At 40.1% G+C, this 20931-nt stretch overlaps 1 protein-coding gene across 2 annotated transcripts in view; it reads left to right on the top strand.

The window, feature by feature from the left end:
* Positions 1–20931, top strand: part of CDK13 (cyclin dependent kinase 13) — a 76121-nt gene that overhangs the window by 20425 nt on the left and 34765 nt on the right. The window contains exons 2-5 of one of the 2 annotated variants that reach the window (XM_075921730.1): positions 379–1017; positions 6592–6762; positions 8131–8270; positions 9418–9588. In XM_075921730.1, coding sequence (XP_075777845.1) covers positions 379–1017; positions 6592–6762; positions 8131–8270; positions 9418–9588 — 1121 coding nt within the window. The remainder of the gene's footprint in view (positions 1–378; positions 1018–6591; positions 6763–8130; positions 8271–9417; positions 9589–20931) is intronic. The other variant, XM_075921731.1, reaches the window with a different exon arrangement.

Below are 20931 nucleotides of genomic sequence, written 5' to 3'. Positions count from 1 at the left end.
AAAGCCGCAGAGGCGGGGGGCCCTGCCGCCTGTGCGGCTTTGCTCCGGGGCAAAGTCGCAAAGCCGCACGGGCAGCAGGGTCTCCCTGCTGTGCTGGGGAGTCCCCCCCAGCACACCAGGGAGACCCGGAGCAGCTTTTCTCGCCCCAGAGGACGCGGTGGCAGGACCGCTGTGCTCTGGGCGGTCCCGCCGCCCGCGAGCTCCGGGTCGAGAAACGCCCCCTTCATAAGTGCGGATCCGACATAAGTCGGATCCGCGTAAGTCGGGGACTGCCTGTAATTGCAAAAGCGGTTCAATAATAAGGAAGGCGGGGAGGGTTAAATAAAAAGACACTTTTATTTTTAAACCTAATTTGACCAAATCTTTACTATTTTGAAGCAGGAGATCAGCAAAATCCCGAAGCAGAAGTCCTTACTCATCAAGACACTCAAGGTCTCGTAGCAGGCACAGATTATCTAGGTCTAGAAGTCGTCACTCAAGTATTTCTCCTAGCACGCTGACTCTGAAAAGTAGCTTGGCTGCTGAGTTGAACAAGAACAAAAAAGCTAGAGCTGCAGAAGCAGCCAAAGCCAATGCAAAAGTTTCAAACACCTCTACGCCTACTAAGGGAAACACTGACACTGGTGTGAGTGCACCTCAAACAAACAATGTGAAGGATCAGAAGAAAATAAAAACTGAACATACACCTTCTCCTACAAGTGGTGCAGCTTTGAAAAATGAGAAGGCAAAAGCAAAGGTTTCTGTTCAGGAGACAAAGGTGGAAAATAACTTGATTGTAGACAAAGTTGCTAAACAGAAAGCAGCAGCAGCAGCAGCAGCAGCAGTAGTAACAACAGTAGTAAAAGAGAATAAATCTGCTGCTATAAAACAGCAACCAGTCACTGTAAGAGAGAAAAACAAACCACATACACCAAATGTAGGAGCCAAGGAGAAAGATAAAAATGTTGCACTACTGACCTCCACACTGCCACCCTTGCCTTTCCCTCCCATGCTGCCTGAAGATAAAGATGCTGACAGGTGAGTAATGACGTATGTATATTTTTTAAGAAATAAAAATATGCACAATTCCGTAAAATTTATCAAAAAAGCTCCACATTAGGCAGTTTCTCTTTTTAGTTATCTTAAATTGATATTAGAAACTTATGGGGGCAGTGACATTACTTACAAGTAAGAATAATTTACTTGTGTAGCTCAGCAGTTAAGGTGTGAGAAGGGTTTGTTCTCAGGTAATTTTGTCCATAAAAGTTCTGCTAGAAAAGGACAAGCTGAAAATTAGAGGTAGATTGAAAAGTTGTGGGGCTTTTTTTAAATGCACACTGACAAAAAGTACTTAAGATTTCAAATCAGCTGCATATAATTTCATCTACATACAACTAGACTTACAGAAAAATGCATTTGGTAACAAGTAATTCCTCCGTAATTTTACTTGCCAAGGCTTTGAGGTCAGGGTTTGTTTTTCCTCTCTGGTGGTTAGTAACAGCACCAACACCTACCACATTATAATGAATGCAACTCTCTATTCCTTTAAAGGCATAGCAACACTCTAAATGCTTGCAGTGTTAATGAACACTGTTTTAGCAAGAAAAGCACCTAGCAGTTCATGTTTGAAATGAATATAAACTACAGAAATATTTTATGTTCATAGTAAAATATTTATAGACCCCAAACACTTTATAGCATAGAAACCGTATTAGACTTCTTTTTAGCTCTGAGAGAGAAACATAGTCAGTAATAGCAAATAACCATTAAATTATAGCTTGTCACTCTTTCTATAACTGTTGGGGGAAAAGTAAGTCTGGAGGATGTATTACCAAAAGCATAATTTCATATGCTATGTCATTAAAATGTTAAGGTTTTCAGGCTGCTATTAGCTTTTAAATTAAGATTTAAAAAAAAATAGTGCAAAAAAAGTCCGCATGTGAGACATCCCAATATTGATGCTGCAGTGATAAGATGATTTAAAGATTCTGTACAATTGCATAAAGAAACTCCTTGACTTAAATGTTTTATGCTCTCTAGTGGTTTATGTAGCATCATAATCTTTCAAATTTAGCAGTGTTTCCTTTTGTTTGGTCTGCTTTCCTTTATCATTTTAAATTAGGTAACAGCAGCCCATTTGTGCGTCTTGCATGTAAATAAAAGTTGCTAGGAATTCATACCTGTATATTTCTCTTAATTAAATTGCTGGGTAAATATAAAAATCATGAGGAAAGTGCAAAGATCATCAAAGAAATACACTTGAAACATCTGACAAACTTCCTTTGTTGTGGGAAAGAGAATTATTTTCCTTAGAAGTGCCAGCAGAATTCAATCCATTCCTCCAAAAACTATGGATTTGTGTAATGAACATAGGAACGCATGGCTCAATCATACTCCCTTTAAAGATTAATGGCAAAACTGCCTTTTGTTGTAATGAGAATAAGACTCGCAGCCACAAATATCTACTGCAAATTAGTCTAGAGTAGAGAGGAAAGCAAAAAAAAAAAAAACCCAAAACCTAAAGAGTTGGGTCAATTGAGCAACACTTAATTTCTTTTTTCACTCTAATAAAAGCTTCCTGATTTTAGCTGATGAACAGCTTCTGCCTGAATTATAATGCTTAATATGCATTATAATTTTAGTCAGTTAAAATTCAGATTATTTTTATTATTCTGAAATAGTTGAGTTACCAGTCTGAAAAATTAGGACAGCCATATGTACACAATATTTTACAAACTAGATTTTAGAGAAAAGTTTTACCAATTCATTTTATCTTCGTAAATTAATAACATATTTACGAAGATAAAATATGGCAAATACTGTATCTTTTAACTATGTTAATCATTTCTGTGGTGATGATCAGAGATCTTATTGAAACTCAAAGGAAAAATAGCTAGTACTTACACTATTAGAAGCTGAAGAAGAATTCAAATCCAAATATTTTTAAGGACATTGTCAGTTCAAAATCTAGTCAGTTTTCTGTTTCTTGAAAAAAGTTTTGGTTCCCTTCAGCAATTTTTTGGCCTTTATTTTATTTAACAATTTTCTGTTGAAACGTGTTCTTTTCCCTACTGTGTGAAAGACAAACCAGAAACTGACTAAATACAAACTAAAAAGGGATTTGTATTTCATTTATGGTAATCTGAGATGTTAAGCACTGTCTACTTGTAGCGCATTCGGATAGTCATGTGATCTCTTAAAAAGTTGATATTCTGACAGTTCAAATTGCAGCTAATGCCCTGCAGATTCATAAAATAAGAAAGAGGTGGATATAGAAATCAGTACTGGATGTATTACCTTGTAGTCACTATAAGAAAAATAAAACTACTATATAACTAGTGCAAAGAATTACAGCCAAATGCTGTACAAAACTTGACTATACTTTAGGGGGGCAGTTGCAGGAAGGAAAGTAGAAGAACCAGGTTAATGAAGTGCAGCTACTAAGAATCTGGTCGCTGGAAAAAAGAGACCCCCAGTCTAGTCATTATTAGCACCAGTGAATTGTCTGTATTTTTTGAGGTGCTTAGGCTCCTTGTTGATAGGTTACATTTTAGAGATGTAATTATTGAAGTACCTGTTTAAGCTATTAAATAATATTGGTTAACTATTTAATTGTTGTCATGATGAGGTCAGGGTCCAGAAACAGGGGCTGCTGCCCCGCCCTGTGTAGTAGGGATCAGAGAACAAGGGGTGTGAGTGTGTGAGTGAGTGAGTGAGTGAGACGGTGTCAAGGTCCAGTATTAGAGGATGTTGCCAATTTGTTTTAAACATGAATTTCAAAAATATTAATGGTGAGACTTGTCAGTCCCCGTAATACACGAGGTTCGAAGGGATGCCGGAAAGGATGAGACCACAACTGGGGGTTTCAAAAAGCACAAACTGATTTTATTTTGATGGCGCCAGACAATCATCAGAACAAAAATTAAACAGATTGCCAGACAACACAAAACAATTCCCTGAGGCTTTTCTAAATCACAATAATTCCCAATAACTGCCAAGGGGTTAGGAACAGTTGAATTAACACTGGTATTATCCATAGGGCTGACTATTTACACAACTTTATACAAGGAAACAGTAAAAAACCTAAACCACAACTATTTATAAACTAACTTAGTAACTTTTTAGCTACTGTCACTTGGCAAGCAATAAGGACAACTAAAAAATCAATTAGGATAGGGATGATGGTGGGGGGGGGTGTTATACCAGTTCTGGAGACAGCAGGAACACAAGTACCGGTCACACGCTCATAAACTGTCTCCACTCGGGTCGACCAACTCGGAGTACGCTCAGAAAGACTCAAGAGCGGGGGGTGCAAGGCGTCTGGGTGATCAGGCCAGGCGTTCACTCAATGCGAATCCCCAGTGAGAGAGGGGCTGCCTGCCTGTTTTATTGCCTGTGAACTTATCACCCCATAGGTTGGTTTTTGCTGCAGTGGGTGGAGTAGCAGGCCTGAGCACCAGTCAGCCCACTGGCTGATCTGTTACTGCAATGGGTGGAGCGAGCAGGGGAAGATTATTAATTTACATGCCCTTATATGGAAAACACTCCACCTCACAGACAGAGCCCCCTATACCAGCCTTAGAGGTATTACAGGCTATGGCTCCCTGCGACGGGCAGCCATTCCTGATGTTCTGTCTCGGACAAGACTCATACTTACCTGTTAACCATTTAATATTTTGCATCCTTATACTGTATAACTATCTAGGTAGCTAAATCTTAAATCTCATCAATTTTATGCTTCTCTAATAGACTTTCTTAGTAGCAAATAAAGAAGTTCTTTAATCATGGAATAGACTTCGATACATACCTCAGTAAATGTTAGCAAGATAATAAAAGCTATTTGCAGTCCAAACTGGCTGGCTGCCTGCATCAGGTTTGACTCTTGTAATAGGAAAACTTCCACTTAGAATATGGCTCCACAATCTTGCAGAGAATAAGTATAAATTTCTGGCTTAAATTTTTTTTGGTTTTGAAATATATGCCTTAAAGTAATGTTATCAAGAAATTTAGATCCCATATTTAAAACAAAACATAATTAACTCATTATGAATATTAAACATTTCGCATAGTTTAGAAAAATAATTAAAAACAACATTTATGAAGACAGCTACAAATAAGCCAAGCACATCCAAACAACATGGTGAAACACATGTACATTTTGCTGGCCAAGAGTATCAGTGACACTGTACAAAGTTGAACTGATCTCTCTATTTTTTAATCTAATTTGAGCAATAAAATTAATTGGAGAATATTTATTCTGTAGTATACAGTTAAATTATATAAGTAACTTATATTTGTGTGCAGTGTGCATAATGTTTGGTAGGAACATCCGGGGTCATGGAGTCCAGATGCTTGCTGTTGCAAGCAGCCACATATAATCAGTTTCATGGATTTACCAACCTGCATTTTAAAACCAGTTAGGTTTACATCTGTACTACTGTTATTGAGAGAGAATTTCAGAGCCTGATGCCTCTGCTGGTTAGAAGCCTTCTTTCCAGTATTATATTTTCATTTTCCATAAAATAAGGCTGTGCACTTAATTTCAAAATTATTGTTTTTAGAAAAATGTTTCCAACTACCGGGACACTCATAGATGGGTGGGTGAATAGACTATTTTGGCCCTGTGACATTTCCAGGATAAGTATTACATCATTCTAGATTTAGAAGCAAGTGAAGCAGTGTAGCAGAAGGAGCACTGTAAGGGACAGTACAAAAAGACATAACTAGATGATGGGAAATATGATTGAAAGTTCTATATGAGACTTTTCATATTATTTTCGTAGGCCAATTTTGGGTTCAAACTGCTATCAGTGCAGTTTGAAAACTTGGAAGAATGATGAGACCTGTACATGAGATCTGTATTAAATCAATGTCAGAATGATGTTTATAGACCAGTTTTGACAATGAAATAATATTATAGTAACTGAAAAGTTCCAGTCTGACAGTGGAAAAAGCCACCATAAGACTATTTTTAGAGAACTTATTTTTAAAATTGTGGTAGTGAATAGCAGAGAGTCAAACAGTGCCAGTCATATGGATCAAAAAGATGTTTGAGGCAATATAGGACATGTAGTTACATGGAGGCAGGCAGTTGTCTTATGCTTCTTATGTCTTTGATGTTTTTAATGAAAGAGATGTTGCTCTTCTAACTGTGCCTTTCATACAAGGATCGTGAAACACTGTTGTAAGATGAGTGCTATCCTCTCTTTACAGATGGGTAATATTAAAAGGGCAGGCTAATTGAATTGTATGAGCTCACACACAAAGTGTGTGGAAGACTTAACCCAGGTTTCCTTAGGACCAGTCTTGGCCACTAATGCTTGCTATTATTACTAACTTTAACATTCACCGTGGAAAAAACTAAAGATACACTTCATCTTAGTTCATAGCTCTGCAGCAGCTCAGCAGTCAGCAGAGTAGTTCTCAAATCACTCTGTTCAGCAGTCACATGTAAAACATAAACACCCAACAGACTGTAAAAGGAGAGACCGATGCAAAAGCAGACTATATGAAATAGTCACTTGTAAATTCCACTGAGATCACACCCCTATGAGGTTTGCAGTCACAAAACTGAAAATAATGTTTGTCTGTTTTCATTGCTTTTGTTTATAGTTTGCGAGGGAATCTTTCAGCAAAGGCAGTTAAAAAAGAAGTGGAGAAGAAACTCCGTCATCTGCTTGCAGACTTGCCACTCCCACCGGAGTTGCCTGGAGGAGATGATTTATCCAAAAGTCCTGAAGAAAAGAAACCAACAGTTCAGTCACACAGCAAAAGGAGGCCAAAGTATGTTTACTACTTCCTTTTTAAAAACAAACCAGTAACTTCTTGTAAAACGAAGTGATACAAGTTTCTTCAAAATATAAAACTTTGAAATATAAAAAGCCAGGGAAATTGTATGTAAAAGTTCAATATAGGAAATACTGGAAATGGGTTTAATAAAGCGTGAACCGAGATGCATCAATTTACTTCCACTTTGTGCTATTTAAGCCAGTTTTTTAGCCATTAAATCACTCAATGTTTTATTTCTGAGAGTCGTCTTAGAAATGCAAGGCGGTCCATAGGTGCACTGGCACCATTTGAGAAGATGACTTGTACACCTGCCCACCATTTCTCTGTCTCATTTATACTAAATTTATCTGAACTCTAGTCCCTTACTTGTGCCATCCTTCTGATGTGCAGTAGTGATGAGGGACCAAATGAGCAGAAATTGCAGTAAAAAAGAAGTGGTTTGGGGTAGGTCTATTGGTGAGTAACTGCGAAGATCCTCTTTAGATGTGGAACTAAAGAAACATGTAGAGTAGGGTAAAGACTGTTCCATGATTTTATATCTTCTTGGATTTATACCCTCCCTTAAAGCATCACATTAAAAACCTTCTCTTGAAATTCCTTGTTTGTAAACTGTCAAGAAATGGAGCAGTATGTAAGGCTTCATGCTGTTCCTTTCTTTGTACCTGTTCACCCTTTCCCAATGAGGTTGCTGTATCTATATTACTTTCAGGAAGGTAGAGATTGAATGAGATATCTCACATGATAATTAAATGTACAAACATTTTGGTATGTATCTCTTGGTAGATTAAGGAAATGTTTTGGGTGGTCTGCTGCAATAATTGTTCAGCAAAAAAAAATTTTTTTTCCTGAGATGAAAATTCAGTGGAGACTATTTTTAAACAAATAAGCATTCCTGTGTGGTGTTTGTACTCCAAATGTTGCCGCTTCCTTCTATGACAGGAGAAGTGCAAATGAAACTGCTTGGAAAGAGAGACTGCCAATGAAACTGAAACTAACTAGCCTGATTTATATCCAGACTGAGTGAAATCAAAAACATAAATTTTGAAAGTTGAATTAATTAGGTTCTTTCTAATCTGATTTTCTAAGAAATTAGTACAGGCCATCCTTGCTGTAAGTCCAAGATACGTTCCAAAAATTTGCGCTTTTTATTTTTGCGATTTAAAAGCAGGGAATGGGAGGGCTTTTTTAATACATCAGTTCCTACAAGCATCAACAACTTTAGTATGGAATGGATGAGTACCGGAGCGACTTATAATGGGGATGCCTTGTAATATGGAAATGGTTACTTCTTACAGACAACTTGTTTCTGAACTTTTTGATATTTTTATGAATGTATTCTTAGAGCTAATTTTTATTTACTAGAATATGTGGACCACGCCATGGTGAAACAAAAGAGAAAGACATTGACTGGGGAAAACGCTGTGTGGATAAATTTGATATAATTGGCATTATTGGAGAAGGAACTTATGGACAAGTTTACAAAGCCAGGGATAAGGATACGGGTAAGAGCAAAAATATATAATGAATGAGTATGTTAACTACAGAATTTCAGTATTACATGGATTTAATTTGGTGTGTTTTATAAAATGCTTATGTTTTGCTCACTTCCTCATCCTGGAAAATCCTTCAGAATTGTGTTGGGTTTTTAATCCTGGTAGTTGATAGTAGTAGTAATTTACCTGTGTTGTTTAAAATCATGTTAACTGCATGTTATTGCTAGAAACAGAAGGTAGGCATATTTTGGCCAATTTTCTACTTCAGCTTTCATGCCTTAAAGGGCAGTTAAAATGGAGAAGGAGAGCGAGAGGCACAGCAATAATGCTTGTAGGACTGTTGATGGAAGAAGCTATTGAATGAAGGATATATTCCGGAACTTTGCAGGTTCTCCTCTTTGCATTGTAATAGCTTCTACCTGAAATGATACAATGGAGGGGGGGCTTTTCCTGTACAATGGCATCCTGAGATGTGGCCTTAAGGTTGCTTTTCCTATAGTATGTCAGATAATTCTCATGTATGGCATAATAGTTTAATTAAAAGCTGAAATATTGCAGAACCTTTAGCTGCATGTCTGTTTTATGGCGTTTTTGGAACACTAGCCATGGGGTATTAAAGAACATTTTGGTTAAACGAGCAGTATTTTGAGATTGTTTCTTGATGTGTATGGTTTTATTTTCTTATTTGCTTGATTGTCTCGCTTTACTTTAGTGTTCTTGGCTACATTACAAATGCGCTAGATGTATTGCTTATCAAAAGGAAAAAAGATGCAAGAAAGAACTTTCCTCCAATCCCTCAGGCATCCTGTAATATGAAGTCTGTAACATGCATAGGTCTTTATGTATAGAGATTCTGTTGAATCTCAAGCTCTTATGTGTGATCTTACTGATTGGAAACCTAAGGAGGCAGATCAGATTGCAGATGAGAGAGAAGGAAGAAAGCCATTTAGTAGCTGCGAGAAAGTTATCATGTAGTTTCACTTCTGCAAAAGATTAGATGTCTGAGCCATGAGAATTTTCTTAACGTGGACCTTTATAGTGCAGCTGCACACGCTGGAACATGAATAATTTGACTTTTTTTAATTACAATTTTTAAAAAATGTATTGAGTGACAGAAAAATGAACTTCAAGTTTTTGTATTTAAATTTTCTCCTAGGAGAAATGGTGGCATTAAAGAAAGTACGGTTGGATAACGAAAAGGAAGGTTTTCCAATTACAGCTATTCGGGAGATTAAAATTCTTCGACAGCTGAACCACCAAAGCATTATCAACATGAAGGAAATAGTGACAGATAAGGAAGATGCTTTGGACTTCAAGAAGGACAAAGGTATGTACACATGCACTGGACAACTGCTTCTCTGCAATCCCATTCTTAAAGTTAATGTTAATTCAGTATCCACAAGCTTTTACTTAAGTGCATATACAGATATAATCCTTGTTGGAAGGTTAATGTGACTTGTTCTCTGTACAAGCCCTTTATTTAATAAACACTGAAATACCATTGTTTTTTGGAGTATTGCTGTAAAGATGCTTGTTATATGTTGATAAAATAGGCTAACATACAATAGGAAGCTGTCAGTTTGGAATCCCATTTAGACTCTCCTCTCCTCTCCATTTTCTGCCTTGTTGGAATACTGAAGCCTTTTCCTTTAAGGAAAGCTTTCTTGCAGACCTTTGTTATTTTTTACTTATTTCACTTTTTGGAATCTGCATGAGTGCAAACAACCAGAATGATGTATAAACTGGCCACCTTTGAAGGGCAAAGGACAGCTTTATGAAAATAAAATGGATTATTTTTTATGTCAGAGGCCCACAGACTTTCATCTTGTCTGTTTGCTCTTGAGCTAAAGCAGCCTTTAAGCTGAGAAGAGTAAGACTGTAATCGAGAAATTTTTCCGGGCTGTTTGTGGTGCTCTTTGGGAATGTAAAACTGACAGTAGAGCTGGTCATTGCATCTTTGGAGATAAATTATCACATGAAATACATCAGGTTGTTCTCAAGCCAGTAATCTGTCTCCTAGCCGTATGTGTCCTCCTGTTCAAAATTGTTAGAAAATGTCACTTGAGTGAATTTGAGTGTCTGTGGTGTTGTCTTCCTCTCTCTAAGTCTAATAGGGAATGTTAAAGAGATTTAGTCTGTTCTGTGATAATTTTTCTTCTTCTTGGAGTACTTGCTCATGTCCATTCCAATTAGTAATGCGCTTTATGTACACAGATTCCAGAGCTTTTTTCCCTTAGCAGTACCTTTTGGGCCAGCCAGGGAGCCCCCTGGTGTGGTGGTGCTGTGTTGGTACATATATACCCCTGCTGGCCCTTCGCCCCCTCAGTTCCTTCTTACTGCCAGTGGCAGTAGCTGAAGCTACTGACTAGGTAGTTAGTCTCAACCATAGTGTTATAGTTTAGATAAGAAAAGGGAGGGGAGGGGATGCCCAGACCGCGTGCGAAGTGCTTGAAGTCCATGCCCTGCCGCGACCCGCATTACTCTTGCCTAAAGTATCTGAGCGAAGGTCATTGTACAGGCAGTTGCAAGAGTTTCAAGCCAAGGACAAAGAGGCTTTAGGCTCAGACTCATTCTCATGGAGTCCACTTTGCAGCTTCAAGCACTAGAGCGGGCTACATCAGTGTGAAGCGTACTGGTCTCAGTGCAGAAGTCCTCAATGGCACCGACCAGACAAGCTGCCGCTTCTTCAAAGTCCTGGAGGCACCACTCGCTGTCCCCAATACCAAGGAGGGAGAGGTACTGCAGGGGGAAATCTTCAGAGAGGCGCAGCCGCAAAGTGTGCCCTGTGGAGGAGCACCTGGCTTTGATGACACACATGTGGGGACTATTGCCAGCACCCATGCCTATCCCCTCGGCACCTGGAGCTCTCACACTGCAACTCCTAACAGCACCGGCCCAAGGGGCACCGGGGCTCAGAGTGGCATTGGCGGCGCAAGGAGTGGGCTTTCAGTCTGGGCCCCTGGTGTCATCTTATGGCGTACCGCGGCACCATATCCGTTAGTGCCTCCAGACCAGTCACTTCCTGCTGTGACTACGGCCAGATGATGTCCCCACCGGCACTGAAACCAGCGGCCATGGCCCAGTACCGACACTCACGAAGATCACTAGCACCACCGAGGTCAATGTCCAAATATTCTTTAGACTTGTAAGAGGAGTCGGTGCGTTCTAAGGCATCTTCATATAGGTCCAGATTTTGTCACCGTTCCTGCTCCGGACATAGACCGCGGCACTGGAGCCTGTCCATCAGCCAAACATGGCCACCCATGTGGAACTGCAGCCTCAGTGGCCGTTCTGGACCCCTTGACCTACTACCAGGCCCAGGGCCTGCCACTATTGAGATCAATGTCAGTGGCATCGTTCACAGGAAGTGCCCCCTCAGTAATCCTTTGTCCCCCAAGTGGGGGGTTGATTGGTAGTGCAGGCTGCAGGGCAAAAAGAGCACCAAGTACCACAGGGGCCCATACCTAAGTCTAAGGATCCCAGGAAGTTTGTTTTTTCAGGGGAGAAAGGCCTATGCCATGGGCAGCCTGCAACTCCACATTGCCAATCAGCAGGTGATGCTGAGTAGATACAGCTACAACTTGTGGTCGGCTATGGATAAATTTAAAGACCATCTCTCTCAAGACAAGAATATGGTGTCCTAGTGGAGCCAGGTAGGATAGTGGCACATACAGCGCTGTAAGCAGCATTGCTTGCTGCAGGCTCAGCAGCCTGTATGATGGCCACGGGTGTGGTGATGAGGAGGAGCACCGGGCTGCAGGTTTCATGTATTCCTCTTGAGGTCCAGAACACCCTGCAGGTTCAAGATCATACGCGGAAAGAGGGTCTGCCGTGCCTTCCAGCCAGCAACCTGAGTCCTCATTTTGAGGGTATGCTCGATTTAATGGACGTATACTTTCACATGGCAGTAATCCCCGTTTACAGGAGATTTGAGGTTCACAGTGGGTCAGGATCACTTCACTTCCAGTTTGCTGTCCTACCGTTTGGCCTCTCCACAGCTGCAAGGGTCTTCTCCAAATGCATGGCTGTCGTAGCGGCCTTCCTGAGGAGGCACAGGGTCCAGATTTTTCTATACCTGGACGATTGGTTGATAATGATCTTGTCCAGAGAACAAGAATTAGATTATATAGCCCTGACCAGGAGATTGAGGGAGCCTAGGCTGGAGAACAAACGCGGAGAAATCCATGCTCGACTCCACGCAGATAATAGAATTCACGAGGTCCCACCTATAATCCTTTGTGGCAAGAGCATCTCTTCCGAGGGCCAGATTTATGACTGAGTTCCTTGATCAAGGACCTACAAAGGTCCCCCATGACAACAGCAAGAACCTATATGAAGCTGCTGAATCATATGGCAGCATGTACATATGTGATAAGGTACGCCAGATTGAAGCTCTGACCCCTACAGAGGTGGTTGTTGAGCATACACAACCCCGTGAGAGCACCACTAGATGTGGTGATCACGCTTCTGGGGGTCATGCTCTGCTCGCTGGACTGGTGGCTGTAGGAGAGGATGGTCTGCCTGGGAGTCCCTGCTTAGCTCATAGGACAGTTTGTGTGATTAGCCTAATGTGTCTTGATCTACTGTTACTATTTTACTACTGAAAGCATCTTTTTCTTCCCTCTCTGCTGTCACTTGTGCTACATCTAAAATTAGATTGTACACTTTTTAGGACACACACGGTTACATTCTGTCTGTTTTTTTCCCTGGAAGTGCCTAGCACATGTTTTAGTACTGTCAAATTAATGAATCCTCTTTTTGGATGGGTTTGTATTTGTGCTACTGATTCTGTTTTACATTTGGTATTTATTATTAAGATAAATGCCTTCATCTGTTGTTAAAATACTAATGTGAATTTGGACAGTCTTCTAATACTGCATTTCTGTGAAGTGGCTTGAACAGAATTAGTCTGACAACAACTTCTTCGCAGACAGACATTGTTGGCGAAATGGTATAGAAAACACTCCTACTGTTGCAGGCTGTATGAGAAGAGATTGAATTAAACATTTTTGCTTTTGGGTTAGCATTTCTTTTTCCTCATGGTTTGTAGTTTGAGAGAGGTACGTTATTGGTGAGAAGTTGTAGCCAAATCAGTCCTGACTGAGCAAGGAGCTAGAAACAGGTACATTGTTCTGCCTCAGTTTTTATGATACATTGTCACAAACTATATTTTTAACCTGGATTCTTAAATTAAAAGAATAGCCATTATTGAGTTGCATTAAATTGTGCCCTGTTCAAGATGTACAGTATAGTAGTTGAATTTGCTTTTCTAGTAATAGTCCTACTATGTTTATCATCTAAAACTGCTTTGGGTTAAAATTAGATTTAAAAATGCAGATGATTTTGGATGCTCTTTATGCCATCTGACTTCAGTTTACAAGTTTGGGTTTGAATGTTTGTCAAACTAGAGAAAATGTCAAATAGATTATTGATAAAATTAAGTATTTGTTTTTAAAAACAGGTGATCTTGCTTTGATGGGAACATAATTATTTTTACATATGTAGTAATCTGTCTCTTTAGATTAAAATTTAACTCCACCTGCATGACATGTAAAGATTGCATTTATATTAATAGTGCCATCTTAGACAGCATAGCCAAGAATATAGATTTAACATTCTAAAAGGCTATATGCTGAAGTGGGTGAGACTTGGGTCAGCCATATCAAAGGTCAGAGTTGGGTTTCCACTTTTTGTAACTTGTCAGTGGAGCATGAGGCCTTGTTCAATAATGATTATCAAGGACACCAAATTATTAACACCAGTTCAGAAGAAATCTAAAGCTCCTGGCCTTCTGGTTTCCATCCCAGGTCATGTTTCCTGCCAGGCAGTTGGCTGTTCAAACTAGGGATATAACAACTAGTCGACTATCTGATAAGCAGGGCTCGACAAAGTATTGAATCTACTCGCCCATGGCGAGTAGATTTCAGCCGGGCGCCCTGTTCATAAGCGGTGTGCGTATGTGCAATGTGGGTCTTGCGCTTGCGCAGTGTGGGACTGGTGAGTGGCTTTGGCCGCCGTTCATCAAGCCCTGCCCATAAGCATAAGCTGGCGGCTCTTAATACATTTAAAAGGCAGAGCTGCAGTAGGGTTAGCTCCTGGAGCCTTGAGCAAATTCCACTGCAGCTCTGCAGGTCTCCCCCTCTCCCTCCATCCCCCCAATTGACTAATTGAGTAGTAATTGGAAATTCGATCAACTACTCCATTAGCTGATTAAACACAATTTAACATCCCTAGTTCAGAAACAGGGGGGAGAAATAGGAGGATACACTTTTTTGTTTTGTCAGAAGTCAGGTCTGTGTACATGCTGACAGGAAATGTTGAGTTGATGCATTTGCATTGCTAATGGAAAATTTAAGGAATTTTTATATCAGGTTTTCAGCAAGTTGTACTAAGCAAAATACTGATGGAACAGGGCCATGTCACATCTTTTAACTTTGCCAAATCCAAATGGATTTGCATGGACACAGTAAAAGGCATCTTCCTTCTCCCAGAACTATCCCCTTACCAAATTTCAATAACTGCTTCATATCACTGAGTTGTTAGAGCTCTTAAAACATAACAAAATGTCAATTGTGTAATGGAAAGTGTTAGACAATCTTATTGTAAGGGTTGTTACTGCCCCGTTGATGAAACACATCCTGTAACCGAAATAAACCAGGTCACACGTATAAAGCTGAAAATATTTCATTTAATAAGTGTATTTCTAATATGTCAGTACCTGTAAAGGAAAAATACATGTTGGGAATCACTGGGCGAAGAAATATTTAAAGGTGATATCTGGGGTATTAAATAGGAAAAAGCTGATGTGAATTATTCCATCTTCTGAAATGGGCCTGGTTCTTTTGAGGATTTGATCTATGTCCAAGGAGGGAAAAGGTAAGAAGATTAAACTGCTCTTCTACACAAATAGGATTGGATGACTACACACACACACACACACACACACACACACACACACACACACACACACACACACACACACACACACACACACACACACACACACACACACACACACACACACACACACGCGCTCGGCTCGGCTCGGCTCGGCTCGGCTCGGCTCGGCAAACTATGTAATCTACTTGCCTGTGGCGAGTAGATTACAACCCAGAAGAGCCAGGTTCAGGCGATCTGCACATGCTCGCTGCGGTTCGGCAACCGCTGTATGTGCATGGCTCGCCAAACCGCGACAAGCCCCGCTCGCCAGCCACGCTGTCCGGCGATCTGCACATGCGCAGATCGTTCTGTGCATGCGCAGATTGCCCGAACCCTACTCTTCTGGGTTACAATCTACTCGCCACGGGCGAGTAGATTGTATTGTTTGTCGAGCCCTGTGTGTGTGTGTGTGTGTGTGTGTGTGTGTGTACACACTCTGAAAAATTTATCTGTTCTTATGAGTCACTCTTTTTTTGCAGGATATAGAGCTACATTTCTGGTGCAGAAGGTAGTGTTTGGGTAGCTTTTAGTACCTGAGCCTTCCAGCTGCCAACTTGCATCTGAGAACCTCCTTATGTTGAAGATTTTTGTCTTGTGATCAATAGGCTACAGAAACTGTGGCTGTCACAACTTCTGGCTATAGCAGAAGCAGATGGATTTGACTTTGTGGGCCCTTGTGATTAAAAACTACAGCCAGCTCTCATCTTCATTTTTTTGGCTTCTCTCTTTGTGTTTGACTGCTGCAAGCTCCAGAAGCCATTAACCCTTGATATCTCTCAAGAGAGTATTATATTTGGGTATGTCTGTGTGAAAATACCCATATAACAATAATATTATTAAAAACAAAATGTATTTAAAACAGAGAATTAAGACAAAGTATTTGCTTAATGCTTCTAGATTTTTCACTTCTTATAAGTTAAACTAGATCTGTGTTATGCTTAAATGAAGCACACAAAATCTTCTATGGGGGAAAAGGCAGTACACTGCATATATTGAGAATACAGCAGTTGCATATGCTTTTCAATCACTCACACACACACAATCCCGCCAGACGATGTCATAGTTACCAGTCCAGATTCTGTATCAGTCTAGTGGGCCAGCTAGATTGAACAGAGGGGGAGCAGGGCCTTTGTCGGTTGATCGATCTGATGGTCCTCTGGAGTTGGTGGCAAGATGAACCCAAAGTTCCATAGCAAAGCACTCTGCTTTTATAATCCTTTTCTCTGGTGAAATCAATGGATTCCCCTCTGTCAGTCTGTGACCAGAATGCTATCTTGTTAATGTCAATTTCCTAATCATCTCTTGAAGGCTCATCCTGTAATCAGTCATCTTTTGGGGGTGCCCGCTCTGCTTCAAGGCTCGTCAATCTGCCAATAGTCCAGTCCTTCCTTATTATGGGTAAGGATGCCGGGTAGTCTGTAGTATGGTCTTCGCCCACACTCAACCTCCTTCTTTGGCCATCTGGTTTTGAGCAATAACTTTAGCACCTTATCTCAACACATTCATACCCTTTTTCACACACATAAGCAATGTTACAAGGGCTCTCAAGGTTATGTGGCACAACATCAACATCTGCATTGACAAGGCAGAGAGACATTGTAAATCAAGCAATTAAGGCCTTAGCCTTCGACAACCCTTTAGTCTAGTAACACAGATACAGTATCAAAACTATCTTTTTACTTGGGCCCATTTACTAAACTCACTAAACTTTAGGGCAAGGAAATAGACATTTAACTAAAAGGGCTTAATTTAATATTACATTATTAAACTACATGACTATATTACTAAACCTAAAATACAAATATAAAAAGAATAAAAACTTTCAGTTCCAACATCTGGCATTCTCATGTTAGGCTCACACCCCTGAGAGATATACCGGTAGTTGAATTGACCAAAGCTTGCTGTAGACATGACTTAGATCAATGGAAGAATTCTTCTATCAACTAGATATTACCTCGCATAGGGGTGGATTTACTACCGCAATGGAAAAACCTTTTCTGTTGCTGTACTTGTGCTATTGCAGTTCTTCAACATAGACGCTACCCTGATAAGAGGGGTTCTCTCGTAAGTTCTCCACCTCCATGAGAGATGGCCACTAGATTGACAGAAAAATTTCACACTGAGAAGAGGCATAGTTAGGTGGACCTAAGTTTCTCAAGTAGACCAGTCTATAGCTTTGGTTACAGAGAAAATAGAGATCTTGTGTGTCAGTCTAAAGGGTAGGTCTATGCTACAAGTGCTGCAATGGTGCAGTTTCAACATTATAGTTATGAGGGTGTAATATAGTGACTCGCTACAGCAATGGAAAAACTTTTTCCATTGATGAAGTAAATCCACTCCCTTAGTTTAGAGGCAGTAATTGGGCTGAAAGAGGAAGTCTTCCATTGACTGACATTGAGTTAACTGTGTGTCTCGTTAGCCCTTAGTGATTTAGCTAGGGTGACCTAAATTTAGCCTAAAAGCATTTGCATGCTCTGACATCCCCATGTCAGGCTGCCTTAGTCATTTTCACTCAACCAGCTCCTGAAACGCATGCTATTTCCTCCCCGGTGTAGCCACTCCGAATTTTCAAATCAGTTTTTCTACTTAGTGCATATAGTAGGGGTTGAACAATCTTTGTATTTTCTAACAGATGGGCTGTTAAGAGCACAAAAACCCTTTAATTAAATAGATAACTTTCAGATGTCTAACTCAGCTATAATACTGCTCTTCTTGGTTCATATACTTACTTCACTTTTTTTGAAGAATGCAGAGGAGGGGGTCAGACTATGGTCTTCATTGAGTTTTTTTAATTCAGTTGCCATAAAATGTAAAATATTGCCTGAATTATCTTCTGCTGCTATGAGTTTCCATCACAGCTCAAAGATGATGGTCTTCATTTTTCATGGAATTCAGTTCAAATGGTTTTTAGAAGCCTTCATCTGTTAGAAAGTGTCCATACCAAGTGTTAAACCATTGTATTTGTCATTGTGCATTTTGACATATGATGGGATTATAGGTTCTTGTTTTTACTAATCTGTAATGTTATAGGGTTACTGTCTACTTGCATTAGGAGTATTCGTAGCTTTTAGGATTTTTCCTTATCTAAGACTTAACTAGCTTTCAGGAATCATATGATGATCATGCTAGGCATTTAGAAACCAGTAGGCATTCTGATTTTGCATTAAATCACTTAAAATGCAAGATGAATTAAGATTAAATAGTTGAGCCCCACAGTAATATCCCAAAGAGAGTGAATCCGGGTTTGAGAGATTTTGATGATCCGATTAACAGAGTCCTTACTTCTGGAAGCTCCATTTAGAAAATAAGTTAACCTGAAACATATTGACTTCATGGTGGCAGTGGACTTATTGCTGCTCCTACTTAGACAGGTAGTAAGTGACTTCATTCCTGAAAAGGTTTTACCTCTCAGTTCTGATTTTTGACTTACAGAACAAAGTCCCTATGAACTTGGTTGTATGACTGGTTACTTTCTTCCAGCTGTCAAACAGTTCTGTAGTCTTTCTGAAAGCTTGTGAGGGTTTTCTGACAGAAGTCATGCAATCATCAGAGAATACTTCACTGCAGAGCTGTGACTCTGTTCCCATTGTAAGTAACTTGAACCAGGCTTTCCAGGGCTAATGTGAAGTCTGTTACGAACTGCAGAACTCAGTCAATGTGTGGTGTTTGGAGGGTTATTAGGAAAAGTGTGTTTTTGCAGTCTGGTCATTATATTAGCCCTTTCATGCTCCCCTTCGTACTGGTAATGGGAGTGGGCTAGCATATAACAGGTACATGAATTATGGATCTGGTTACGTAATGAAGAACATCATTCCCCGTTGCTTTTTCCTAAGGGATCGTTGACATAGTGAAGGGCTGGTGTGATTGGAAACTACACACCACTACAGGTGACATTCTTAGAGAAATATCTCGGAAATGAGGCTTCCTCTATCTGGATGGAATAATAATGTGTCAGCTATCAATTTTCTTTGGCTAGTCAAGATTAATTTTTTTCTCTAATTTGATTTCCTCATTTTATAAATAAAAAAACCCTGTGATGTGCTTTTTCTATAGTAAACATAAGAGTGGTCTATCTAGCCCAGTATTCGGTCTTCAGATAGTGGTCAGTGCCAGGTACCTGAGAGAGAATTAACAGAACAATGATCCTTTCCCTGGTGCTTATTCCCAGCTTCTGGCAAACAGAGGCTAGAGACACCCTTTCTGCTAGTCCTGGATGATAGCCATTAATGGTCCTATCCTCCATGAATTTATCCAGCTCTTTTTTTGAAAGCTGTTAAAATCCTGGCCTTCAGCTTCCTCTGGCAAAGAGTTCCCCAGGTTGACTGTGTATTAAGCAGCTTTCGTACACTTCTTTACATGGTGGTCGGTTTTCCTCCTTCCTGAAGAAGTATGTGAAATGTCTTGGCTTGATAGAAGCTTTTTTGCTTGTTAAATATACCAATTGTTGTGTATTATATGAAAGAAGGTGCAAGGTATGAGAAATGATTTCTCTCTTGGAGACAGAAATGCCTGTGAAACCTTAATTCATTTCCCTTGTGCCTTTGCATTATGATAGTATGTGATCATGTAATTAAAAACTGTTTTTTCCATAGGTCCCCTACCTCATTCAGGGCACAGCATAGACCTGCTCAGGGTTGTATAATGAAAGATTATCTGCTTCCTTTGTTGTGGAAGTTGGAAGATGTGAAATGACTTAAGCAGGGGATCACAGGATAAGAAAGGAGGGTGTTATGGTTAAGGTGGCTGAATGCTGCCCTAGATGGTTGGATTCTATCCCTCCCTTTGTTTCAGAGTTTCTGTCCTAAACTTATCATACGTGTTTACAAATTGTTTGTTCCTCTTTTCTGGGTGCCTGATTTGAGATCTTGGTATCTGTTTTGCAGCAGTGCAGAGCCTCAGCTGCAAATAGGGAGATTGATTTGTGTCACTAATTGTAATGGTGATTTAAGGAAGTCTTAATCTCCATCATTTGTGCTTTTTAGTTATATGTTGATTCTTATGTGATTTAATTTACCTCCTGGCCCCCAGCCAGAAGGCTCTGCAGCCACCCTGCCTCTTCCCCCAGCATCCCTCTATCCTCCTCCTCCTTCCTCCCTGAGCTTGAGTGCCACAAATGAGCAAATGCATTCAACATTCAAAGTATCAGGTTGACAAGGAATAGCACCTCGTTGCGCAAGCAGTCCCATTGATTTTAATGGAATCACTTGTGGAATGATATATACTTTTCAGTATGAGAAAAGGCCAGATTCTGCCACACTCCAGGTGTGAGAGAACTAACTTCAGACATGAAATCTGGACCTCTGCAGAGCTGCTTCTGACATGTTCTGGTACGTGTAATAGCATTGCCAGTCTGAGTAATAGGCTCATTCCTGACACAGTTCCACAGTGCAAGTTGAAAAATAAATCTGAAGATGAAAGTTCATCTCTATCCTAGCATTTTTGGATTTCACCACAAGGTTCATGTAAAGAAATACTCATCTAGCTTAAGCCATTTTGCTTAAAATGAGGAGAAGCCACCATAACATTATCCAGGTATCTTCTGTATAGTAGAACCTCAGAGTTGTGAACCCAGAGTTACGAACTGACTGATCACCCTTTGGAGTCAGATGTACACAATCAGGCAGCAGCAGAAATCCCCTCCTCAATAAGAATCAACAAGCATTCTGTAAACTGCGATACCCACACGAGGAAGTGAGGAGACAGATTGAGAGAGCCAGACGTGAACCCAGAA

This window comes from Pelodiscus sinensis, chromosome 2 (assembly GCF_049634645.1).
Source record: "Pelodiscus sinensis isolate JC-2024 chromosome 2, ASM4963464v1, whole genome shotgun sequence".
NCBI classification, from domain to species: domain Eukaryota; kingdom Metazoa; phylum Chordata; order Testudines; family Trionychidae; genus Pelodiscus; species Pelodiscus sinensis.
This window is presented reverse-complemented; position numbering and strand designations above follow the sequence as displayed.